Source organism: Neoarius graeffei, chromosome 8 (genome assembly GCF_027579695.1).
Source record: "Neoarius graeffei isolate fNeoGra1 chromosome 8, fNeoGra1.pri, whole genome shotgun sequence".
NCBI lineage: Eukaryota > Metazoa > Chordata > Actinopteri > Siluriformes > Ariidae > Neoarius > Neoarius graeffei.
The window spans coordinates 80,306,897-80,334,061 of record NC_083576.1 but is presented as its reverse complement, the minus strand read 5'-3'; the positions used below and the strand labels follow the sequence as shown (position 1 = coordinate 80,334,061).

The 27,165-nt window shown below is 43.0% G+C and overlaps 1 protein-coding gene across 4 annotated transcripts in view; it reads right to left on the bottom strand.

Annotated features, from left to right (window-relative positions):
* Positions 1–27,165, bottom strand: part of mical2b (microtubule associated monooxygenase, calponin and LIM domain containing 2b) — a 235,187-nt gene that overhangs the window by 12,995 nt on the left and 195,027 nt on the right. For all 4 annotated transcript variants that reach the window (XM_060928315.1, XM_060928310.1, XM_060928312.1 and 1 more), the window contains 4 exons: positions 25,136–25,952; positions 24,974–25,050; positions 10,687–10,785; positions 10,515–10,608 (listed from right to left, as the gene is read on the bottom strand). In XM_060928315.1, the coding sequence (XP_060784298.1) occupies positions 10,515–10,608; positions 10,687–10,785; positions 24,974–25,050; positions 25,136–25,952 (1,087 nt within the window). The remainder of the gene's footprint in view (positions 1–10,514; positions 10,609–10,686; positions 10,786–24,973; positions 25,051–25,135; positions 25,953–27,165) is intronic.

Sequence of the window (27,165 nt, the reverse complement as noted above, 5' to 3'; positions counted from 1 at the left end):
TTTTGTCTCTGGCAAAGGCTAGCTGAAGTTCGCTAAACGTCCGCAATAGTAACTTATTCTAGTTTATTTTTCCTCACGTTGCGCCCCCCCCGAAGAACTCTGGCGCCCCCTAGGGGATGCACGCCCCACACTTTGAAAAGCCCTGGTTTATCTAAAATGAACCACATCACAGCCTACAAAAACTCACCGTCCGACCTGCAGAAGCATATTGAGGGATGTAAACGTTTTATTCCAAGAGAAAGCTTGTAACGAAGTTGTCTGTGCTTTTAGAGCTAGCAATAACGTTGCAAACGTAGCTACGCAGTCTGGTTAGTCAAATGACTTTCTATGGATTTGCCCGCCAAGTTGCCGTTGCCTCGTCCACAGCTAGCATTTACACATAGTTAGCATGTAAAAATGGAGTTACGCTAACATGAATAACGTTAATTTATCTGAAGTCCTTTCAGAAATGTGTTTTAGCATAATCTTGCCAAATAAACAACGTAGAAATCTCTCTTTTCTAGTAACGTTAGCTACCCAGTATGATTTCAAGTTTGAAAAGCGTTTGCTAGCATGCCAGGTGGAGTTTCACTGACTAGCTAGCTTAACATTAAACCACCATGATGGCACAGCATGCGTTCATTTTGTGAATCCAGTTGGTTGCTTCAGAGGCATAAGGTTTAAGCGTTGTGGCAATACAACGATACGTTGACATAAGTATTTTTAAAAGCAAGTACTTCAATACTTAAGTAAAAATTTGACTGGACAACTTTCACTTGTATCGGAGTAACATTTGGCCAGTGGGATCTGTACTTTGACTTAAGTCATGAAGTTGGGTACTTTGTCCACCTCTGCTATTAACCATGAATAGGAACTCCTATGGGCTTTCATTTGGGAACGTTGGTTTTGCCCTGGAGTGACCTTGACCGGTCAGATCAATGATCTGCATATTTTTCACTGGCCTGCATCAAGAAATTGGTAAAAGATAGGAACTTGGTGAATAATACCCATGGAAGTATTATATCCTTTTCCCTTTGTCATCAGATTCCAGACAAGTGGCCTCATTTCTCTCAGTTCTGTGACCTTGACCTTTGTCCCAAGGCCTCCAGTGTGGAAATGGGATACCACTGTGCCCTTGGCAGAGTACCTCTAGTTACTGTTGCTTTTGCATTTTTGTTCCAGTTGTACTGTCACCAATTTGCTATTGATATATTTAAATAATAATATAGGGCTGGTGTTGAGTGGTACATCAGATACATTCCACTCAGGTAGCATGATCTTGAACGAGCTGAAGACGCATCCTGAAGGTACAGTTCCGCGATCACATTTCAAACCTTGAGATAAGAAGGAGAATTGGTTGCTGTAGCCCAGGAATCCGCATAAGCTACTGCCGTCTCCTTTACTTTGAGCATGTGGCACGAATGTCAGATGGCAGGCTCCCTTAGGTTCCTGCCCGTGGCTCTAGAGACGTTGGACGCCCAAAACTAAACATCCTGAAGATGCTGGGTAACAATCTTAAGCTGCATCTAGGAGAGAATTACGGTATTGCGACAGGGAAGCTTTGTGCATTGGATTGAGCTAAATGGCACTGAATCCTACGTTCCGCCAAACAACGATTAAGAGATTGTGAGCAGACAGACCTGACGCAAGACGGATGAAGACCTGACCAAGGTACAAGGTAGGTAGGTAGGCAGGCAGGCAAGTAGGAATGCTTGCAACAAGTTGGACCATATTTGGCCTTCCAACCTCAGTAATGACCTCAAAATCCAACTCTTTTGCAGTCCAGTGGAGCCTGTCTTGCTTTATGGTGCAGAAACTTGGACCTTGACACCAGGTCTTCAATCTAGACTGGATGGAACATATGCCAACTTGTTACGCAGAGCACAAAACATCAGACTGAGACAGCACACGATCCTGGAAGCTCTCATCCATATCTCAGAGTTGCTCAAAGACTAGTTCATTTCACCAGGCATTGTTCGTGAACCAAAGGTGAAGGTGCATCATTGGTCTTTCTCTGGAAACCCGTGGGTGGAGTTTTCTCCAGGAAACTCACATTTATGACACTGGAATCGAGGACGGGGACTTGAAGGCGGCTATGAAGAACCGTGACACCTGGAGTGAGGTTGTGCAAGGACTGACCCCGACTCCCTTCACGGTCGATGACGACGACGACGTCTTTAATTTATTCTAAAGTGCATATTTGTGGAATTTTTTACATTTTCACCCAGAAGAATCCTGATATCATATCATATCTCAGAAAAGGTGTAAATATTTCACTCCAACAGTCATGAAAGCCACGACTGCCGTCACACCCGAGTCCCCCTTCACCATGGCCCCGTGTACAAGCGTGTATGAGCGCAGTTTCCACCACCTACTCTTTCCATTCATCCCAGACTGTGAATGTCAGATAACAATGAAGCCATTCATCCCCCAAAGCCCTCTTCTCTTTCTGCTAATACAATGATCTACACAGATGAGTAAACATCTAGGACAATAGCTGCAGCACTGCCAGAGTCCATCATTCGACTCTGCAAGCAGCTGGTTCTTGTTCAAGACGGCTGGTCAAAGATACAAGAAAACAATGGCTGCATTCTTCTGCCTGCGAGCTCTCATGCTGGAACACGAACTGACCGAGGGCTATTTATTCCAGCAGGTCACGTGATGCACTTTCTAAAATATTCCTTTTGCCTTGTCGATGTATAGAGCTCGCAACCATCTTAATCTACACAAGGCCGGAAAGGTTAAAGCATTTCCAAATAGGATTCCCCCCCCTTCTTCCACTCCATCCAAAAATTCAATTTACCCAAAACGCAAATAACACGCGCCGACTTCAGGACCATGATTATAAACTCATTATCCATGCAGGCACTGTTACTTCTTTCATCCGGAAGAATTGCAGGCTTTAATAACCCTTGCGTATAGAAACATTTGTTAAAATAATGAAACATCACACCATTTTGGAGCACTTTTCCCCTTTCCAGCCTATTTACGGGACCCATTACCTTTACAGTCATTTCGGGACAATTTACTCTCTAAGTGGCTATTTGGTTTGAATGCAAATCGCTATTATTTGAATGGCTAATTTCGAGCCTCTTAGAAAAACCTATCGCGCCAAGGCACAGACTGGGGATGAGGACGGCTAATACGGCACGGCCACGAGATGAAAGAGAAGGGAGGGAGAGAGAGGGACGGGGAAAGGAAAAAAAAAAACAACACATGCGTCAGTCACTGAAAATCTTTTCCCCAACAACTTCACGGAATGACCTTGCGGTTTTCTTTGACTTCAAGAAAAGCCATATAGCCGCGCGGTTATAATGGACGTACAGCACCAAGGCTGCGTGTAGGCCTCGGCATTCAAATGATTCAGACCTGCAAGACTGCATTCCTCAGTGTGATTACTTTGAATCATCTATAGTCCAAGATTTGAATGAGCATTGAATTAACTAGAACTGGTAAAGAAAAAAAAGGTAACTTCAGGGTCGCAGTCACCTGAAACAATATATTAAGAATGAATATGTTCCTATACAATATGGCATATTTTGTATTTAGATACATTTAAAAAAAAATTTTAATAGGCTACATATTCATTCGTTCCTTCATTCATCATTAGTAAGCGCTTTTTTATTCTGGTCAGGGTTGCGGCAGCGGCTCCGGAGTGTATTCCTGGAACACAGAGGCAGGAAAACTAATTTCAGTGCTCTTTTAAGATAAAAGACTCATCACGCTGTACGAGATGATCTAACTTCTGTCTGATTTCTATAAATGACTGTAAGAACAATAACGCATTTTCCATGTCCGATTATATGATGAAGAATCTCTGACGGTAGACCTGTGATCAAAGAAAGTGACGACGTTCTATTTAGTCAGCTTGGTTAGAAAACGAGCGAAACAAACAAAAATTCTTCAAAGTGAGCATTCGGAATATTTTCCGTCCATTAGCAGGTTGTGTTTGTTTCTTCGTCGCCACTTGCGTATTTGTAGCGAACCTACGAGTTTGGCGTTATTGGTGGATTTTAGATGAGTGTTGGAGGAGCATTCAAATTTCTGACCCCCTCCACCAAAAAAAAAAAAAAAAAGCATCCCTTTGCAAACAATTTCAACAACTAATATTACACTTTAGTATAAATACGGAAGTGATTATAGAAAACGACGTGTGCTGATTGGCCGAGAAATTCAGATATTTCTTGATAATCACCTCGAGCCACTCTGCAAAATGGCGCCCGATCGCTTCGTCACCGTAAGTGAGGAAGAATTACAAACGATGAAAGAAAATGCAGTTCCTACAGTAAAAGGCCGAAAGATGCTTCGAGGTTTGGTCTGAAACTGTTCAAAGGTAAGGTGGAAATAGGATTTATTTTATTGATTTCAAAACAAAAAGTATTTTACGTGACTTGGCGTAGATAAGTGACAAGTCTGCGTGCACCGTTATTACATTTGCATGCCGCTTTTGAAGTTTGAAATAAATTTTTTTTTTTAATACAATTTTTTTTTTTTTTTAAAGTGTCACCTGTGTATTTATACTAAAACAATTATCTGCCTCAGGCTCAGTGAATATCGGTCTTCGTCTCTGTTATTATTCACTTGGCCTTCGGCGAACAGTTGTTCATTATTCTATCCACATTCACTGGATACGAGCAGTCGCATGCTCCGATCGGCTACTCTACTACAAGGATATCAGCTCATATACCGTGAGTAGAGAAAAACAAAATGGCGGAGCGTATGGCTGAACCAACCGAGGATGAAATAAAAACTCTACTTGAATAAACACCACCAAAAAATATTTAAAAAAAAATAAAAATTGGAATAAAAGTGATCGTAAGAAACCCCCCCCCCAACAATTATTATCGTCGCATTTTTCACAAATTGCTCCCGTCATTTCGCTGGGTTGTTTACATCTTGAAGCATTAAAATTCATTGACTCTTTTTAGACTGGTTCAAAATCGCAAAGAAGTTTGAAACTTGCATCACTTTTTTTTCCCCCCGTTTCCAGTTGAGAGTACGTTGTGCGCATTCTGGCTGCCGCTTCTCACTGGAGCTTTTTTTAATTTTATTTTCTCGCCTTTTTTTATTTTAATTTTTTTTCTGTGTTTGATGTTTGAGTGTTTTGTCCGCCGGTCGTGGTGTAGCTCCGGACCCAGTTTTGGGCGTCGGTTCCCTCCAGGCCTTGGTTCGCTGTGGGTGATGCCTGTGCTCCCAGCTGTGGACTGCAGTGAGCTTGTTGCTCATTTTAACATCGTGGTTGTCCAGCGCTCTGTGCTTTAATGCTTGGCATGATGTTCCGAGCAATGTTGCTCGGTGGCGTCGCGGCGGCTGTGCAGGCGGTTTGGGACACACCAGCGCTCCGCGTGGCGGTGCTTCTGTGCTCGCTCTGTGGATCCATGGCGTGGTGTTCGAGCGATGTCGCTGGCGGCGTCGCGGCGGCTGTGCTGGAGATGTGGGACTTGTTTTTGTGCACCTTTTGGTGGGACTGTGGCCGCTACACCACTGGAATGATCTCCTGACCTCTATTTGCTGGACTTTTTTCTGCCTATTATTGTAAAGCGACCTTGGGTTTTGAGAAAGGCGCTATATAAATTGAACATTTATTATTATTATTACTACTACTGAAATGTCCAAGGAAGAATGAAATAAAATGTCGAAAGCTATTCTATACCTGGGAACGACCACGACACGGCACTTTGTACAAAAAAAACAACGCTAAAAAGTCAATTCATTCAGCCATCGATAGGTTTTTAAGTCGTCCGCCAAAGAGGAAATGATTCTGTTGGATGTTTTGTATCAAGTTTTTATTTATCAAATTTGCAAAAAAAGATAAGTTTCTCAAAATCCAGTGAATGTGGATAGAATAAAAGTGCTATTTTACTCTGTGCTACATGCCTCGTCGGCTATCAGCTCATGTACGACTTGATTTCGCGGAATAACTTACAGTAAATAATTAACAAATACAAGACTCTTAATCCTATTTCTAGAATTTGTTCTGACCAATTTGTACTCATTTCATGCTTTGATTTCTAGAACAAAGCAAAATGATCTGCCAATAAAAAAGAAACTTGAGTCAATATCTCCAAAATAAATTTAACAGTCTTATAATTGATATATAACGATATCATAATGTTAAACCTTCTTAACATTTCAGTTTCATCATTTGGTCATTGACTGTCGATGAGCAGGTCGCTTCCATTCTGCGTTCTATGATGGAGAGTTAAATGAAAATCTTGAAAGTGAGGCATACGTTTGAGAAACTGATTGTATACAGGTGTTTTTCAGGTGAGTCATGAGCAAAAAAAAAAAAAAAAAATCGCTCAACAACGTCCGGGTCACCGTGTATCCTGAAGGTGGCATTAGGAACTCAGATGAAGTGCAACCGATTGTACATCACTGGATGTATATCCAGTGTACAGGAAGATTTTTTTTTTCTAGAGGAATCCGGGTGCTTACTAAGTGCTGGAGCGAATGCGTTAACAAAATGGAAATTATGTACTTGTGATAAATACAGTGGCATGCAAAAGTTTGGGCACCCTTGCTGAAAATGTCTGTTACTGTGAATAGTTAAGTGAGCAGAAGATGAACTGATCACCAAAAGGCATAAAGGTCAAGACGAGACATTTCTTTTCAGCGTTTTCTGCGAGATGTGCGTATTATTTTTGTTTTGTCCAATTGGAGAGTGAAAAAAGAAAAGGAACACCATGCGAAAGTTTGGGCACCCCAATACATTTGAGTTCTCCAGTAACTTTTAGCAAGGTTCCAGACCTTAATTAGCTTATTGAGCTGTGGCTTGTTCAAATTCTTCGTTAGGAAAGGTCAGATGATGCAGATTTCAAAGCTGTATAAATTCTCTGACTCCTCAAACTTTGTCCCTAAAATCAACAGCCATGGGCTCCTCTAAGCAACTCCGTCGCATTCTGAATAATAAAATAATTGATGCTCACAAAGCAGGAGAAGGCTACAAGAACGTAGCAAAGTGTTTTCAGGTAGCGGTTTCCTCAGATCGTAATGTAATTAAGAAATGGCAGTTAACAGAAACAGTGGAGATCAAGGTGAGGTCTGGAAGATGAAGAAAACTTTCTGAAAGACCTGCTCGTTGGATTGCTAGAAAGGCAAATAAAAACCCTGTTTGACTGCAAAAGACCTTCAGAAAGATTTAGCAGACCCTGGAGTGGTGCTGCACTGTTCTACTATGCAGCGACACCTGAATAAATATGACCTTCATAGAAGAGTCATCAGAAGAAAACCGTTCCTGCGTCCTAGCCACAAAATTCAGCGTCTGAAGTTTGCAAATGAACATCTAAATAAGCCTGATGCATTTTGGAAACGAGTCCTGTGGACTGATGAAATCAAAATAGAACTTTTTGGCCACAATGTGCAAAGGTATGTTTGGAGAAAAAAGGGTGCCAAATTCCAGGAAAAGAACACCTCTCCAACTCTGAAGCATGGGTGTGGATCGATCATGCTTTGGGGTTGTGTTGCAGCCAGTGGCACAGGGCACATTTCATTGGTCGAGGGAAGCATGGATTCGAATAAATACCAGCAAACTCTGGAAGCAAACATCACACCATCTGTAAAAAAGTTGAAGTTAAAAAGAGGACGGGTCCTACAATAAGACGATGATCCAAAACACACCTCAAAATCTACAATGGAATACCTCAAGAGGCCCAAGCTGAAGGTTTTGCCCGGGCCCTCACAGTCCCCTGACTTAAACATCATTGAAAATCTGTGGATAGATCTCAAAAGAGCAGCGCATGCAAGACAGCCCAAGAAGCTTGTAGAACTGGAAGCCTTTTGCAAGGACGAATGTGTGAAAATCCCCCAGGTAAGAACTGAAAGATTATTCGCTGGCTACAAAAAGTGTTTACAAGCTGTGATACTTGCCAAAGGAGGTGTTACTAGGTACTAACCATGCAGGGTGCCCAAACTTTTGCTTCGGGCCCTTTTCCTTTTTTGGTATTTCACGCCTGTAAATGATGGAAATAAAAATGTAATCTTGTGTAAAATATTAAAGAAATGTCTCGTCTTGACCTTTATGCCTTTTGGTGATCAGTTCATCTTCTGCTCACTTAACTATTCACAGTAACAGACATTTTCAGCGAGGGTGCCCAAACTTTTGCATGCCACTGGATTTGCAATAAACAACACAAACAAGTGTTGTCAGGCAAAACAAACCTTGCCCAGCAGCACTTGTTTTACACCTCTAAGTTGACAATGGTAATATTTCTCAATCAGCTGTCCTATGAAAATCCATGACCTTGAGTTTGACATTTCAAAGTCATTCAAGGTCAAAGGTCATGGTGCCCAATGAAAGCCCATATGGCACTTCCTACAAGTTGATAATGGTAAATATCTGTCTACCATCAACCGTTTAAGTTACAGCCCTCCTTTCAAGGTCACTCAAAAGTCAAAGATCACGGTGCCAAATGAAAGGCCATATGGAAGTTCCTACAGGCTCGTAATATACAGATGTTTACTATCTGCAACTGTTTTTTTGTTATTTTGACCGAAAGGTTGACCTTTCCGGTGACCTTGACCTTCACTTTGACCGGATAACCCCCACAATTTAATCAGGTTAATCTCCGGACCACTTGCCCACCTACTCTGAAGATTTTAAGTCAATCGGTGCAACCGTCTAGACACTAGATTGTTAGACACAAACAAACAGCACTGATTACAATACTTCGCCCCATTTACGCTGTCGCGGGTGAGGTAAAAATACTCCGGTTTGACTTACCCTCATAAATTTACGGATCTCAACTCTTTACGAGGCGTTTAGTTTTGTCTGCAGCGCCAAAATCAGGCTGAAAATAACGAACTGGATGATGTCATATCGGAGATGATCTGTAGATAGTTTATTAAAAAACTCACATAGCAGTCACATGACTGAATTGCGTGACATATGTACACAATTGAAAAAATATATACCGTATACCATAAATATACATACAACAGGGCAGCACGGTGGTGTAGTGGTTAGCACTGTCGCCTCACAGCAAGAAGGTTCTGGGTTCGAGCCCCGTGGCCGGCGAGGGCCTTTCTGTGTGGAGTTTGCATGTTCTCCCCGTGTCCGTGTGGGTTTCCTCCGGGTGCTCCGGTTTCCCCCACAGTCCAAAGACATGCAGGTTAGGTTAACTGGTGACTCTAAGGCTACATACACACGACAACGGCAACGAGATTTTTTTTTTTTTTAAATATCGCGTCCACATGGGCAATGGATCAGTAAAATTTCAGGTTCATATGGCAACGCAACGCTTGCTGAAAACGATGCAATACACATGCCACACCACTACATGCGCTGTAAGACAGTCCCATCGGAGACACCAGAACAATAGAAGAAGTAGACGCATGCGCATAAACCCCTTCTTCTGTAGCATCAGCCACAAAGTTTTGATTATTAATCAGTAGCATAAAACAAAAGACGCGGAAAGAGGAATGAGCGGGGTTGGATGGAAGCCGGTACGCCAACATTCTGATATCCTCCAGAATTCTTTAATGGTCCGGAATAAATTGAATGCTACACGTTGATGGATTACTTTGTTCTTCTACGCCCTTTTTGAGGAATGTATTGTTGGACTTAAACCAACATCTGAAGAGGTGAGATCGCTCCTTTTTTTTCCCCTATTTTTGCTGGCGGGATTGTTTTTGTTTTTGGAAAGCGCACGGGCGGTGCGCGGTTTGGTACTGCTTCCGCAGTGTTTGGACTAAACACTGCCCTAAGGGCTATTCTCTCTCTCTCTCTCTCTCTCTCACTTTGCACCATTACACAAATATTCACAGTGAAAATATTTTGTAAGCGCGTTTCATGAACCAAGTTATAGGATTTGTTGACAACTCGCATCGAGTTCGTTACACTTCTACTCGGCGTGAAGCACTGACAGTCATGTGGTTGTGACGTCATCGTAAACAAATCCGTTCTACTCATCCAGACGACTTCGCAACGGCGCCGTTGCCAGATTTTTTCACTCTGGAACCCGTTCTCAAAAGATTTCGTTTTGGGGCATCCAAAATGCCAGTGCCGTGTGGACGCCAGGCTGAAACGATAAACAATTTTATCAGATTCACCTGAATCCGTTGCCGTGTGGACAGGGCCTAAATTGACCGTAGGTGTGAATGTGAGTGTGAATGGTTGTCTGTGTCTATGTGTCAGCCCTGTGATGACCTGGCGACTTGTCCAGGGTGTACCCCGCCTTTCGTCCGTAGTCAGCTGGGATAGGCTCCAGCTTGCCTGCGACCCTGTAGAACAGGATAAAGCGGCTACAGATAATGAGATGAGATGAGTTTGATTAGCTAACATTTCTACAAGATGTTCTCCATCACGAAAACTGCATTGCCAAAAATACGTTGCCAAACAAATTACGGACACGCTTAATTCCCTTTTTTTCGCAAACATGTCCAGATACGATCATTTTTATCAACATGAATTTCCCAGAAGTGATAAACCTCTCAGAAATGAGATACGAGATCAGAATCAACTTTGCTTCAGGTGAACTCGACTGCAGCAACCAGCCATTTCAAAACCTGGTCACATGATAAAGGCAAACATTTACCACTCTCTCCTCTGAGGACCTTCTCCAGCGCCACTCCCTTCTCCTCCAGAGCTCTCTGCTTCTCCTCAACCTCCTCCAGCTGCCTCTGGATAACCTACACACACAGTTACATTACATGTGATGCGAAAGCAAACGTCTGGACGCGTGTGACGTGACCTGTTCGTGATCGTACCTGAGCTCTGTGAAGTCGCTTCAGCTGCTCTCTCTTGGTTTGCATGATGAGCATTTTCTCCTCCTTCTTTCTCCTTCTCTTGGAGCGGCCCGATTCAGACTACATGCAGCAAACAAACAAACCAGAGATGAATAAACAAAAAGTCACCTAAACTAAACTTCATTTACAAGAAATCGGTGACCGTTGCCACGGTAACGGTTTTGCCGTTACTTTATCTCGTACCACAAACACGACGGAAATCTTGATTCTCAGGAAACGTTTATTTAACGTTAAGGGTAAACATTTTGCAACCGTCAGTAAGGTTTACAACCAGTGGACGGTCTTTAAGACAAAGGAATTTGCACTCAGCTGTTTATTAGTAATATGACAATCGACGTTTTTTGTTTGTTTTTTCCTCCACCATTCGCTTAAAGAATGAGAAAACCAGTCAAACTTGATGTCTCGGCATCAACATGGATGCCGCCACGACCCCGCAACCATCTTGCTTGCCAAAAATACCCATAAATACATACATATCAACCTTTGGTCAATCAAACCTGTATAACCAACCTCCAAAATCCGTATTTCCCTTATAAAATCCGTATAAGATGCAAATTAAAATAATTTACCTAAAATTTGAATGATAATTAACAATGATATAAGTTACTTTTTATTCAATATTAATAACAATAAACCTTCAGAATGAATACAAAGCTCCAATGTTCGACAAAAGCACAAAGTGTCACTCTAATGTTCTGAATTGTACTCCATGACAGCTTTTTTAGTGCTCTGCACCAATACCTCACGAGGCTGCATGTCACAGCAAGTGTCTGTGTTAATCTTGCCGGAGTGCCCATTCAGAATCTTTTCAGTCGCTAGTGAAAGTCGTTCAGGTGGAAATACGCTTTTCAAACAAAATGTTACTTCCCGGTTGGCGGGATTCTCGCAATGCGGTGTGCGCATGATCAGAAGTGGAACGAAGTCTCGCTACCACAAGATAACGCGCGATTTCATAAGACTCTTTACTGGCTGTGTGTGCTTTCTGTGGTGTACAGTACGTTTGTAAATGTTATGCGCTCTTTTATCATCGTGGGAATTGATTATAGCTCTAAATAAATATTGAATTTTTTTTAAAGAATCCGTATAACTTCATTTGTACGCCCGTATACTACGTTTATTGAATCAAATCCGTATAAAATACGGACATTCCGTATAGGTTGACGTGTATGTAAATATGCTTCAAACGTGAAGAAAAACTTTCTGATTAGACATTTGACCTGGCTGTGATCTTGACCCTGTTAGGATCAATATTTATAAATCCTCCCAAACAAAAACCACCACTTGTTCTTGAGATGTTGTGTGAACAAGAATCTTCGACTCCGAAAGCAGCTTTGGTAGCAGCGGAGAAATTAACCAATGCTATGCAAGGTGTGGCTGAGTGGCTTGAGCAGTCCTGTCTTTCTCTGAACATCAGTAAGACAAAGGGCATGTTCTTCTGTAAAACTAAGGGGCAGACTCCAACTGCTAATATTAAAATAAAGGGGTGTTTAAACAACACATATTTGCATCGGTGCTGCACCGATGTATTTTGTTGCGATATATTTTACACCGGTGTAAATTTTATGGAGCGTTCACACGTCACAACCCTGCTTACTAGAGAGAAGCGTGTTAGCACCGGTGCAGCCCCACTTGCGTTCACACGGCAGTTTTTGCGACCGTGCTACAGTATACGATAGTAATAATGCGGAAATGAAATATGCGCATGCGTGAAAATGTACTTCCTTGTCCCGGTTGTCATGGCATCACCAAGCGCCGGGAAAACAACGTGGATGAAGACACCAGTGTTGCCAGATACTGCTGACGTTTTCCAGCTCAAAATATGTTCAAATCCACCAAAATGCACTTAAAACCGCCCAATCTGGCAACACTGGAAGACACGCAGTTCTGTTGTTGTTGATATTCGCCATTTTGGAAGCGCAAAATACCAGGATGCAAATTATGCAATGCCCGTATGTAATCAGCTCTCCTCACGCGTAGCGAGTCTACCCCTGTAGCGTTCAGACGTCCCATTTTATATCGGTGCTGCCCCGCAAACTACCGTAGCATTTACTCCGGAGTAAATTTCTTAAACCACCTCCCGAGCAGGGTTAGATTTGCACCGGTTTAAGCAGCTTTCAGGGGCGACACCGGTATAACTTTGTACCGTGTGAACGCTCTACCGGGGCAGCCCCGGTGCTACACCGGAGTAAAAGTTGCCGTGTGAACACCCCTTTAGACATGAATCCATTGACGTAGTTACCGAATTCAAATATCTTGGTGTTACACTGGACTCCATTCTCAACTTCAAAAAGCATATTAAAAAAATGACAAAAACAATTAAATATAACTTGGCAAATTTTAGACATCTAAGATCGTCGCTTCCTATGGATGTAGCCAAAACATTTATGCATGCTTTAATTTTTTCACACATTTCATATTGCATCACCTGTTAGGGGCAGGCCAATGAATCTACCATTAGACCGCGACAATCGCTATATAAACAAGCTATAAAAATTCTTGATTTAAAAAAAAAAAAACACTTCAGCACCACCATTGCAATATTCTAGAGAAACATCATTTATTAAGTTTTGAAAATTTTAGACTTTTTTCAAGCTTGTGTCTAGTGCATGGAGCTCTTGCAGTCACGTGACCGAATCCCAGCTGGAATGTAAACAGCCGCCATCTTGTCGGACAGCTGAATATTGTTGCACTCGTATACAAAATGGATCAATTTCAACCGACGGACTACACGGCTCATTTTTCTAATGAACAGATAACTAGATATATGTCTAAAATAAACGACCTACAGATTAGTGACCCTTATGGCTTACCGGACAGAGTTTTCACGACCGTGTCAGTGGATATTGAACTGCCAGAGGTGGAATACCCAGATGTGTATAATTACCTCATTAACTTTCCCTCGCTGTTCAGTGGTGAAGCACTGCGTGCTTATAAATCTCTGGACAGTTATCTTTACAGAAATTCAGGATTTGTCAGCCCCCCTCAGATGTGGCATCTTGTAAACAAGAAAATAACAATCCTCATTGGACGGATAAGTCACTTAAGTATTGAGTACTAGTACTGATACTAGATATATCAGTAGTATCTAGTATAGCACTGACCAGCCGATTATGTTTAAATATTTTATATTATCAGTTAGATCAAGTATCAGTAGTCTATCACTATTACTGTATATATGGTATACCTGATAGCAGCAATCCATTTTGCACGCCTGTCAGGGTCCCGTGGCAGCCTATGAAACTTTCTTCCTGATTTCTGACCTCTCCTGTTGTGGCATTTATATGTGACCCCTCACCGAATCCAGGGACGCATGTCGGCTGAAACGAATCCGAGATAATCGCAAAAGCAGCATTTTTTTTTCGAAATTTGTGATTTTTGTTTTTTTCCCATCATGTGCAAGTTGAGATCTTGAAGAATGCAATCAGTATTTCAGATAATAGATTGTTTTGTTGGAAAAGCATACATTTTTTGTTGCAAATTGTCTCGTTTTTGTCAGGACTGTAGCCTGCTGGGGGATGTGGGTAAATTACCATATGGGCCATTCACATGATGATTTAAGTCTTTTGTTTTTTTTTTCACGAATCGGCTGTATGATACGAGCTGAGCTCGTGGCTACTTAAGCTGCATACAGGCGTGTGATTTCACTATGGAATGAGGAAGCTAAACAGAGCGCAGAGGAGCTGAAACACCGTGAAGCAAACAGACGCACGGTATTTACATCGGCGATAACCATTTCTAGCAAAAAAACCCGCAACCTCGTTTTCCAGATTGAATGGAATACTTGAATGATCGGATGATACACGGACCGTTCTAGGATTACATTCCATCGGAGGCATTGGTGTGCAAGGCGCCGTTTCTCTTTCTGATGGGGTGAGTTTATTAATCTAAGGCTGTGTGGTTATTTTTGCATGTAACGGAGAGTGTTGTGGTTTAGTTAAGCCTAGGTCACAACCGGACGTACGATTTTTTGGCCGTGCGATTTTTGGCGTTTCCCAAATCAATGCGTTTTTTTTTTTTGTTCACGGAGAAAGACGCATGTTGGCCGTAAGTTTGTCTTGCAACCTGAAAAAAACGTAAGCGCCCGTAGAGTTTGTTTGACATGACAAAGAACCTCTGCGGCCGGTCTGCGGCTCGAAAATCAGCACGTCACACGCGCGCTCTCGTGCGTTTCACGCGCGCCCTCCGTGCGTTTCTTGGGTTTTTTGCATGTAGACCAGCCGTAGGAGCGCGTACTGTACGGCCGGTTGTGACCGAGGCTTTACATGAAACTAGCATTGTGTTAGTTGTGTCATCATCGTGCTATCTTTCTCTCTTACGGTGTGAGTAATTTTTCAACCACAAAACGTTAAAGTATACTTTAGGACTTATTTTTGTACTTCATAATTGTGTTGGGCATACTTTGCATGGAAGGAAAATTGACGTGGTGATCTTTGTTTACATGAAAGTAGCATCGTGCTAGCTCGTAGGGGGTAGGGCTTTCCTTAATGTCATGCAAATGAGCACCATTATGTGCCCGCCCTGCACCCAGAGTAGCTGAGATGGAAAACTTTGAGGGCGATTTTCTCCCTTTCCTGTTTTAAGAAGTATACACTTTCAAAAGGCCACACATTCTTCAAATATTGTCAGATCTCCACATGGAAGGCATCATTGGAAAGCTTAGAAACTGTACTTTCTGAATCTGTCAATAACTCAAAATGCCCCCGGGCAGACATGTGTCCCTGGATTCCGTTATCTGACACATATTATGCCATACAACTCTCCGGCATTGTGCCACGGTAATATTTGCAGATTTGGGCGGAAATATGGCGTTTGACCGACAAGATGGCATCTGTTTACAATCTGGATCGGCTGTGACGTCACATGCGAGTGGACTATAAGATCCTACATGGTCTGGCTCCAGCTTGTCTATTGGAGTTTGTCTGTTATCGTCCTGCTAGTTCCATACGATCCTCCAGAACAGCCTCTGTCCATGATTGTAGCATACCTTTCTATCGCACAACTTTTGGACAGCCTTCTTTTTCTTTTAAAGCCACTACACAGTGGAATGCGCTATCAGGGGATTTAAAGAGCTGTTTCTCCATTAGGAGCTTCAAATCTCAGCTGAAATGTTTCCTAAAAAACAGTCAAAACTGTAATCACTGATTCATGGTGCTGACAGAATGTGTTTATGTTGGATGCGGGTGTTTGCGTGTGTGTGTGTATGTGCGCGAGTTTGGGGTGTAGGGGGTTTGGACACTCATGTGAGTGATTTGTTTATTGTATGAGTGGAGTTTGCTATTTGGGTGAGGTAGGGGGTCTGGATATTTATTTTATATGTTTTTATGTCCTGCCTGGGACTGCAGATGTAAATTAGCCTGAGGCTAACTCTGGTACGATGCATGAAATGGCAACATTTATTGCTTTAATTGTACATGGTCCCTTATAAAATAAACCGAAACTGAGCTGGTGAGGAAATAACCGTTTATTGACGCTGTAACGTAAGCGGTAAGAGGAATAAACTTGTCGGACAGATGTTCAACATTAAACACAGCTGCGGTATAAACTAGGGCTGTCGACGTGAACGCAATAACACCACGGTAACGCAAATTCCTTTTAATGCTACTCATTTTTTTGACGTACGATTAACGCATGTGCGTTCTGTGCCCCTCCTCTGTAGTTCGGGAAATCAGGAAGTGACGTGGCGCGAGCAGCTGGTTGGCGCAAGTCGTGATAAAGTGCACTTGTGTACAGAATCAACTCGTATTGTTGCATTCTGACTGTTTACAGAAAACGTGGGCGTTTTTATACGCTTTCGATGGTCCAGAGGGGAGAAAAGGAGACATGTTAAGGTCCAGATGTGTGTGTGCACGCGTTTGTTTTATTCTGAGAAATGTCTGAGTGATGCAAGTGTTCGTAAATGACGTTTTTGCTCCTGAATGTATTGTATATTTACCAGTGAGTTTTAACATTTTACTGGAAAACATCTTTATGAGCCGTGTGCCATAACAAAAGTGTTTTCGTGGGTTTTGTAGTTTTTTATTTATTTATTTAATTTATTTAAGATAACCATTACTGCTATCCAGAGTCCACATCACCACATCAGTTAGTCTGAGGCTGGAAGTTGAGGACAGAACTAGAGGAAAATAATAGTTTTGTTCACAATTAATTGTGCGAAACACTCAAAATTATAACATTAACACTGATTTTCATCTCATCTCATTATCTCTAGCAGCTTTATCCTGTTCTACAGGGTCGCAGGCGAGCTGGAGCCTATCCCAGCTGACTACGGGCGAAAGGCGGGGTACACCCTGGACAAGTCGCCAGGTCATCACAGGGCTGACACATAGACACAGACAACCATTCACACTCACATTCACACCTACGGTCAATTTAGAGTCACCAGTTAGCCTAACCTGCATGTCTTTGGACTGTGGGGGAAACCGGAGCACCCGGAGGAAACCCACGCGGACACGGGGAGAACATGCAAACTCCGCACAGAAAGGCCCTCGCCGGCCACGGGGCTCGAACCCGGACCTTCTTGCTGTGAGGCGACAGCGCTAACCGCTACACCACCGTGCCGCCCCAACACTGATTTATTTTTTAAATGCAGTGGGGGAATAAAAGACCCACAAAAATAATTTTTGCCGTGTCCAGTATTATCCTTCCTGACCTGGCCACGTAGCAGCCGATTTGTCCACTCCCACTCCCCAAAAACCTGAAAAATATCCTTTTAAAAGGTACATTTAGAACAGATTAAAAAAAAAAAAAGGGGTGATTAATTCGCGATTAAATATGTTAATCGATTGACAGCCCGACTATAAACAGATACATTTTTTTTATATTAATACACAATGTAATCAGTGATGTATTGGAATAAAACCAGCTGTTTGAAAATAAATCAGGTTCGTAACAATAATTCTGGCTGCTCCTAATTTGCACATTTATAGACTCCGGATTTAGTGTTTCATGGAGCTGTTACTTCAAACTGTTGGTGCCCTGAGCAGCTCCTTCAGCAGCACACTGCTGCACCCACAGAGCAAGAAGGAACGTTACCGCAGAGCTTTCATCCCAACCGCTGGCAGACTCGCCACCAACAGCCTGGTGTAATGCAGCGCTGTTTTTCAATGGTACCATCACCATTTTGTCACTTTATTCATATCTCATCACCATCATCTACCAGGCTTGTAGAGCACTGATGACTCGGACTCGTGCATTAACTGCATTCGGACTCGTAAATTAGAGACGAGGATTTTTTCCTTTCTTTTTTTTTTGTAACAAGCCATAATTTGGCATATGTAGTTACATTAATTTTTATACCAATTGTGTGTACGAGAACGTACAGTCACCTGTTCATATGTCATGTTCAGGAACAAACTAACGTTAACGGCGCTAAAATGCCTGGAGAGACGCCTCTAGGATTGTCCGCTTTGCTTATACAGACTTCTTGTGCGGTGGGAAAAAATACACTGCTGTGTGTTCAATATGTAAAAGAACTATCGAGGAGACGACGGGGACGACTTCGAATTTCAATCGTTTGGTGAGACTCCACCCAGAGAAGGAAGTGACGCGCTATGTTCATTGCCCTGTTGATAGTGGGCGGGGCTTGCTGAGGAATGAACTAGCTAGTGTTAACCCTCTCATGTTATTTGCCCTGTTGATAGTGGGCGGGGCTTGCTGAGCGATGAACTAGCTAGTGTTAACCCTCTCATGTTATTTGCCCTGTTGATAGTGGGCGGGGCTTGCTGAGCAATGAACTAGCTAGTGTTAACCCGCTCTCATGTTATTTGCCCTGTTGATAGTGGGCGGGGCTTGCTGAGCAATGAACTAGCTAGTGTTAACCTGCTCTCATGTTATTTGCCCTGTTGATAGTGGGCGGGGCTTGCTGAGGAATGAACTAGCTAGTGTTAACCCTCTCTCATGTTATTTGCCCTGTTGATAGTGGGCGGGGCTTGCTGAGCGATGAACTAGCTAGTGTTAACCCTCTCATGTTATTTGCCCTGTTGATAGTGGGCGGGGCTTGCTGAGCGATGAACTAGCTAGTGTTAACCCTCTGTCATGTTATTTACCCTGTTGATAGTGGGCGGGGCTTGCTGAGCGATGAACTAGCTAGTGTTAACCCGCTCTCATGTTATTTGCCCTGTTGATAGTGGGCGGGGCTTGCTGAGCGATGAACTAGCTTTTTATCTGTAGCTTGTTAACTAAAATGGCGCAGTCGAGCAGTCACGTTAGTCCAACGCAGCAGCAGAGATGCTTTCACATAAAAGCGTCAAATGGTGCGGTTGGAGTCTTGTTCTCGGACTTGAACACTGGGGACTCGAGACTGGACGCAGACTCGAGGTTTAGTGACTCGACAACAACACTGATCTACTTATGCTGTGCAATATTACTACTATTTGGTCCAATATCCTTTTCATTTGCGAGTATTATTCTTAAAGTTTCATTCTTGTGTATATTATGTACATAACACGTGTTTTTACTTTTTTATACACACTAATATATACAAATGTGTATAAATAAAGAAGCATATGCACACAAAAAATATACACACATTATTCACAGGATATGAGCAACTGCGTGCTCCGATTGGCTACTCTACTACTAGGATATCAGCTCATATACCATGAGCAGAGAAAAACAAAAATGGAGGCGCGTGTTGCTGAACCAACCGAGGACGAAATAAAAACTACTCGATAACAAAAACCCCCAAAAAGGGCAACAAAATATGGAATGAAAGTATCTGATGGCAAGAACGTGCCTTTTTAAATTTTCAAGAATTATTATTATAGCATTTTCCACAAATTGCTCCCGTCATTTTGCCGGTTTGTTTGAATTCTAAGCGAAAACTGCAAAAAATAAAAATGCTCCATTTCTTAAAATCCAGTGAATGTGGATAGAATAAAACGGTTATTCCACTCAATCTTGTCGTACATGGATTATAGGCAACTCGGTGCTACGCGCCTCGTCAGTAGGGTGCATCAGCTGCCCTCATTTTCATAAAATCTGATGCATTTTTGTTTGGGTGTTCCTTTTCACCAATAAAGACATCCTGTAAAATGTTTTGACCATATTCAAAAGTCTAACGGTGGCACCATGAGGTTCATTTTTGCCAAAAAACGCTTATTTTATGTTTTCGCGTAAGGTTTGAATCACAATGTCGGACTCCATTTATTGATTTCTTGTGACCCAGAGATCATGTTAAGAACCTTTGCAAGGGATTGAGAAGCATTAATGTGATTCATAATACATTTGTGGCAGATCACAGAATCCAGGGACACATGTCAGCCCGGGGGCATTTTGAGTTATTGACAGATTCAGAAAGTACAGTTTCTAAGCTTTCCAATGATGCCTTCCATGTGGAGCTCTGACAATATTTGAAGAATGTGTGGCCTTTTGAAAGTGTATACTTCTTAAAACAGGAAAGGGAGAAAATCGCCCTCAAAGTTTTCCATCTCAGCTACTCTGGGTGCAGGGCGGGCACATAATGGTGCTCATCTGCATGACATTAAGGAAAGCCCTACCCCCTACGAGCTAGCACGATGCTACTTTCATGTAAACAAAGATCACCACGTCAATTTTCCTTCCATGCAAAATATGCCCAACACAATTATGAAGTACAAAAATAAGTCCAAAAGTATACTTTAACGTTTTGTGGTTGAAAAATTACTCACACCGTAAGAGAGAAAGATAGCACGATGATGACACAACTAACACAACACTAGTTTCATGTAAAGCCTCGGTCACAACCGGCCGTACAGTACGCGCTCCTACGGCCGGTCAACATGCAAAAAACGCAAGAAACGCACGAGAGCGCGCATGAAACGCACGGAGGGCGCGTGTGACGTGCTGATTTTCGAGCCGCAGACCGGCCGCAGAGGTTCTTTGTCATGTCAAACAAACTCTACGGGCGCTTACGTTTTTTTCAGGTTGCAAGACAAACTTACGGCCAACGTGTGTCTTTCTCCATGAACAAAAAAAAAAAAAAAAAAAAAAAAAAAAAAAAAAGTAGCGATTTGGGAAACGCCAAAAATCCCACGGCCAAAAAATCGTACGTCCGGTTGTGACCTAGGCTTAACCAAACCACAACACTCTCCGTTACATGCAAAAATAACCACACAGCCTTAGATTAATAAACTCAAACCCCATCAGAAAGAGAAACGGCGCCTTGCACACATCAGTGCCTCCGATGGAATGTAGTCCTAGAACGGTCCGAGTATCATCCGATCATTCAAGTATTCCATTCAATCTGGAAAACGAGGTTGCGGTTTTTTTTTTGCTAGAAATGGTTATCTCCGATGTAAATACCGAGTGTCTGTTTGCTTCGCAGTGTTTCAGCTCCTCTGCGCTCTGTTTAGCTCGCTCATTCCATAGTGAAATCACACGCCTGTATGCAGTTAAGTAGCCACGAGCTCAGCTCGTATCATACAGCTGATTCGCGGAAAAAACAAACAAATGACTTAAATCATCATGTGAATGGCCCATATGGTAATTTACCCACACCCCCCAGCAGGCTACAGTCCTGACAAAAACGAGACAATTTGCAACAAAAAATGTATGCTTTTCCAACAAAACAATCTATTATCTGAAATACTGATTGCATTCTTCAAGATCTCAACTTGCACATGATGGAAAAAAACAAAAATCACAAATTTCGAAAAAAAAATGCTTCTTTTGCGATTATCTCGGATTCGTTTCGGCCGACATGCGTCCCTGGATTTGGTGAGGGGTCACATTTGTATTGTTTAAAAGTAGTTGAACAATGATACAATGAACAGCTAAAACTCAAACTGTGCTTGATAATATATTTAGAATATGGACTAAAAATGTGGATCTAATGGGCCTTTTCCACGACCCTTTCTCAGCTCACTTCAGCCCGACACGGCTCGCGTTTCGACTACCTCAGAGCGGCACGACTCGGCTCGCTTCAGCCTTACTCAGCACCCAAAACTCGCACGGTTTTGGAGTGGGGCTGAAGTGAGCCCAACCGAGCCGAGTGGGGCTAGGGGCGTGAGGAGACACTCCCCTGTACACTGATTGGTGAGGAGGAGTGTCCTCACATGCCCACACACGCCCCGCGAGCACGCTGGGATCTGTAAACACCGTAAACCCGGAAGAAGAAGAATTACGACAAAGAAGATGATCAGAAAACTAGAAGATGGAAGATGTCCTCCATGTTTATTGTTTACTATCCAGGTCGTGAGACTACTGCTTAAAAGGTCACTGATGTCACTGTTTGCACCGCCTAACGACATCACGTGACCTCCACCCACTTTCGCTAACTCCACCCAATGTGTCCACCCATTTCCAGGGCTTTGAACCGGTTCAAGGAACGAAAACGAAAACCGGGAACTTTTTCTATTTCACATGGAACAGAAACGAAACCAGAAACTTTATTATTTTTTATGTTCCGGAACAGAAACGCTTATTAAAAATAATGGTAACCGGTTAATACTGGTTTTTATTTCGTTCCTCAAAGTTTCCGTAGCCTACAAATAAAGTCATTCTTCTCCTGCGCAAGTTTCTATGACCCGCTGAGGTTCACTTCCTGTGTGACGTTCGCTGACTGAATGGAGAGCGCGGGAGGGTGGACTACTATCACGTCTCCACATCTTAAATAAGAGGTAAATATTGCAGTCTATCGTTATTCAAAAACATCAATTTCAAACACGATATCAATATATTTGTCCACGTTAATGAGAGGCTCGCGAACATTAAATGACGTTAACCTCTGTTAGCCTATCAATGCATAGGGCCTGACTAGCCTTTGGTAACACACTAAACGAATTATCTTTCATTTTTGGCACTTTTTCTGTTTGTGTAGACGGGAAGACATACTGAGAATCCAAATCGCCAACATTTGAAATAATAATTGTTTTGAATTATTTCTTGTCTTATTTAATGAAGGTTGTAATAGAATTAGCCTACATTTGGCTTAAGCTGGATGAGACAGAGACATAATTTTATAGCCATTTGTTAAACAGCTGACAGGGAACGTAATTAACTGTTCCGGGAACGAAATTTTTTTGTTCTAACCGGTTCAGGAACGTCTATTTAATGGTGGAACCCAAAACCGGAAACGTTAAAATTCCGTTTCTGTTCGGAACGAACCAATAGGAAAAAAATTCTGGTTCAAAGCCCTGCCCACTTCCAGCCAGCACGGTTCAGCACGGTTGTAGTCGAAATGCAACTCCAACAGCCCCACTCAGCTTGACTCAGCACGGCACGGCTCAGCCGCGTTGGTAGTGGAAAAGCCCCATAAGATATTCGGTATACTCTATAAGGTGCCATAATGTTTCATGAAAAGTGATCGAAATTGTCATAAAAGTCATAAAACAGCAGCTTTTTCCATAACTTTGTGCTCCTGGTGCCACCATTAAACTTTTGAATTTTGTCAAAATATTTCACCCAGTGGTGGCACAGTGGTGTAGTGGTTAGCGCTGTCGCCTCACAGCAAGAAGGTCCGGGTTCGAGCTCCGTGGCCGGCGAGGGCCTTTCTGTGTGGAGTTTGCATGTTCTCCCCGTGTCCGCATGGGTTTCCTCCGGGTGCTCCGGTTTCCCCCACAGTCCAAAGACATGCAGGTTAGGTTAACTGGCGACTCTAACGTGGGGTTTACATTAGACCGTATCAGCGGATCATCAGATTAACGTTTTTAAAACGATTCACGTGCACACAGCAACACCAATACACGGATACGCTCGGCTCCGCAGGCATCCTGCGCTCCAAATCACTCCGCCCTGAACAGCGAGTGCCCTCTGGAGGGTGCGCACTCCGGCCCTGCGCAGCTCACAGAGCGCGCGAGTGAAGCGCACGAGCAGTGATTCGGGACTGAGCCGCTGTGTGTGTGATCCCAGCGCATATCACTTACCACTTGCAAGTGGAAGGATGGCAAGCCTAAAGACAATCATAACTACACAATGGGCAGTATTTGCATCAGTATTTGCAGTATTTTCATACTTTTATACTCTTTAATGAAAGGTGATACAAGGCGGAAGTCCGCGCCGTTTTTCAGCAGTCGCGTCACATGACCAACGCCAGCGAATCAGGAAGGTGGATGTCACAGTGACGTTGTCCAATGACGACGCCAGCTAGAGCTCAGCACAGCGTATCCGCGTATTCTCAATGTTTACACAGCACCGGATCAGACACGATCTGGATTGAATACGTGGACCCTGGCGGATTCCTGTTTCCCGGTGTTTCCAGGCGTTTTAATGTAAACGGACAGTGCATCCGCGAAGAAAACGAGACAGATACGGTCTAATGTAAACTTGGCCTAAATTGACCGTAGGTGTGAATGTGAGTGTGAATGGTTGTCTGTGTCTATGTGTCGGCCCTGTGATGACCTGGCGACTTGTCCAGGGTGTACCCCGCCTTTCGCCCGTAGTCAGCTGGGATAGGCTCCAGCTTGCCCGCGACCCTGTAGAACAGGATAAAGCGGCTACAGATAATGAGATGAGATTTCACCCAGTGTGTTTTCTTACCAAGAGGAACATAAAAACAAAAATGCATCATGATCAGAGGAACTTTTCATTTTTAGGGGGCAACTGATGCACCCTACTCGTCAGGTATCAGCTCATGTACGACTCGATTTCGTGGAATAACTGTTAAACATATATTTTTCGTACAGGTTTTTTAAATAAAAAAAAAACACTTATTGCACGCCGTTACTGTTTATTCCTGACTCTCTATTTGTCAGCTGCTGTAACGTGAATTTCCTCACTGAGGGACGAATAAAGTTTATCTTAGCTTATTATTCAATATCGGGGGAAAAAAAAACTCTTCAAAACAGAATTTGGTGAAATGAAATCTGCTTTGAATTACACGTCTTATCTAACATGCTTAAAAAAAAAAAGTGTCATTTGTTCGATACTCATTTAAGTTTAAACAATTTACAGGTCTTCTCAGTAGTAGGACTTTCATGAGTGAAAGAAAACATCTGGATCTCGGTGGTTCTTTAAGGCTCTTGAATGCTGGTGGAGATTGAAGGAATGGGGCGAAAGAAAAAAGCAAAGCTATTCACCGGAGTCAGTACATGGTGTCCTTTAAATACTACATGGATATACATTCATTTCATGGCTGCTTTTCAGATAATATAATATAGAACTGTGGATGAAAGACCTGCTTGCGCATGTAGAGGGCAAGGCTGGTCTCGACTCGACTGGTCTGCTTTATAGAATTCAATTCCTTTTTTTCTGATACAAGTTGTTTATTATACAGCAAAAGCAGTTTTAAAGGTGAGAAGAGTCTCAAAGTAGTACTTTTTTTTTAAATTACCATTTGTGTGATGGATTTCTGGTCCTCCTCACTGGATGAATAGCTGCCTCCTTCTTGTTGGTGCTGTTGTGACGATGCTATGAACATCCAGTAAAGAGTTTATTAAAAGAAAATTATATCACCACAAAATAATTCATTCAGAGACTTGATCCCTGCTCCAACCTTTGTTTTTGAACTTGGACAGAATGCTCCAGATGTCCTTCGTCTGGTCGTCCGTTTTGCTCCCATCTCCTCCCTCGTTCCTGTTCAGCCGCATCGAGGAGAAAAAGTTGAGCTTCCTTGGTGGCAGGGAGTCCATGTCGTCTTTGGAAGCCCCTGACGGCTTGTTCCCGAGTGCCACCTGCTCCAACATGGCCGTGATCTCGCTCTTGCCTGCTGTCCTCCTTTGGCTTCCTTCTGTATCGGCTCTGGAGCGCGTCATCACGTCCTCGTCCTGATTCTGAGCGGAGACGCCGAACAGCGAGCTGAAGCTGAAGGAGCCCTCGGACAGCGGCCGGGGTCTGGGAGGACGGTTTCTTCGGATCACTTTGGGGTTGGTTCCTGCTCCAGAGAAGGATCTTCTCAGCGTGTCAGCCCACATTTGGAAGCCTGAGACAGGAGGGCTGGGCTCAGGTTCCGCAGGGATTGGACTCCGCTCCGGTTGAGGCTCTGTTGCGTCTTCGGGTCTTCGGTTGTACCTTTCTGCTTTATCGATGGCTGTAGGCGTGCGTGAAAATGTTCCAGGAGTGGTCACGTCCCAATTCAGCAGCTTCTCCTTCTCGGATAAGGACAGAGTGAGTTTTTTCTTTGGGCCGAGACTGCTCTGTTGGTCCGGTACGTGTATGGAAGCACCGAGTTGCTCCGCTGGAGAACACGCGTCAGATTTGGGAACGGATGAAACTCCATGAGTGCGGTAACAAGGAATCTCAACTACGGCGGATTTCTCTGGTTCGTCCTGTAGAGGGCAGCGAGAGTCTGCAGCATCGTTTTCAGGCTCCGGCTGGGAACACAAATCCAGAATCAGAAGAATAAAAACTTGCAGCGTTTATCTTGACGCACAACATGCAACTGGTGGAAACACTCATTTGATCTTGTTCATGCAAGAATGTATTGATTTCAAGACACACAACTGGCAAGAATAGAGGCTTTGCACCATCGCGTGACCCCCGTAGCAACAGTAACTACGCCGTCATGACTGGACGCACACTTCTTGTTAGTTGTTATTGATCAGTATTTGAAGGTTTTGCTGCATTTTTGGATGTGCAACTTGTTCTGAACAAGAAACAAAAGACTTTTGTAATTTACCAGAAGTAATTAATTATCTGGGGGGGGGGGGGGATCTAACTCATCTGAATGAAGCACAAAAAGCGCGCCTCCTGTCACGGCAGCGTAGTCACCGTTGTTGTGGGGGTCATGTGGCTGTACAAAGCCTCTATACTGAATAAAGACGACCCTCAGCAACGGTGAGCTTTAAAATTAGTGGTGTAAATTTTTTTTGGTACGAAAGAGGCAGTGACGACTCATCAGTAAGGACGCTGTTTAATCGGGTGTTCAACAAATCGATCTTCGTAAATCTTTGCGTGACCGATAAAATCTAACGTTCTGTGGATTTGCTCACCATTCTTAAAACGTTGAGCAGAGAGCGACAACGTGCTCGCTGCCCCATTTGGCTCCATCGTGTTATTATTCATTATTGCACCTAGTGGTCAAACACCGGAACTACAACAAAATTCTATTAGAGGTCTATTGGGGCAGGAATCACGCTGCTCCCCTGCTCAGGGGAGGGGAGGGGAGGGGAGGGGCAGAGAACAGAACAGCATTACTAGGATCAAGCTTGCTTTAAATAAAATAAAATAAAATAAAATAAATAAAAAACCCACCCCACCCACTCTATGGCTGCCAAGAGCTTGTTTTAATCACAAAGGAATCATCATTTGCTTTTTTTTTTTTACTTTTTTTTTTCATAATTGTTCGTCAGAAAAAAAACCCAAAAACAATTCGCACTTTTAAAGTGGTAGGCGTCAGAGGTGGACAGTAACGTACATTTACTTGAGTACTGTACTTAAGTACACTTTGAGTATCTGTACTTTACAAGAGTATTTTTTTTTTAAACACGACATTTGAAAGGCAAATATCGTACTTTTCACTCCACTACATTTCTATCAAGGTCCTCGTTATTCGTTACCATGAAGCCGCTTTGAAAGTGGATGGTT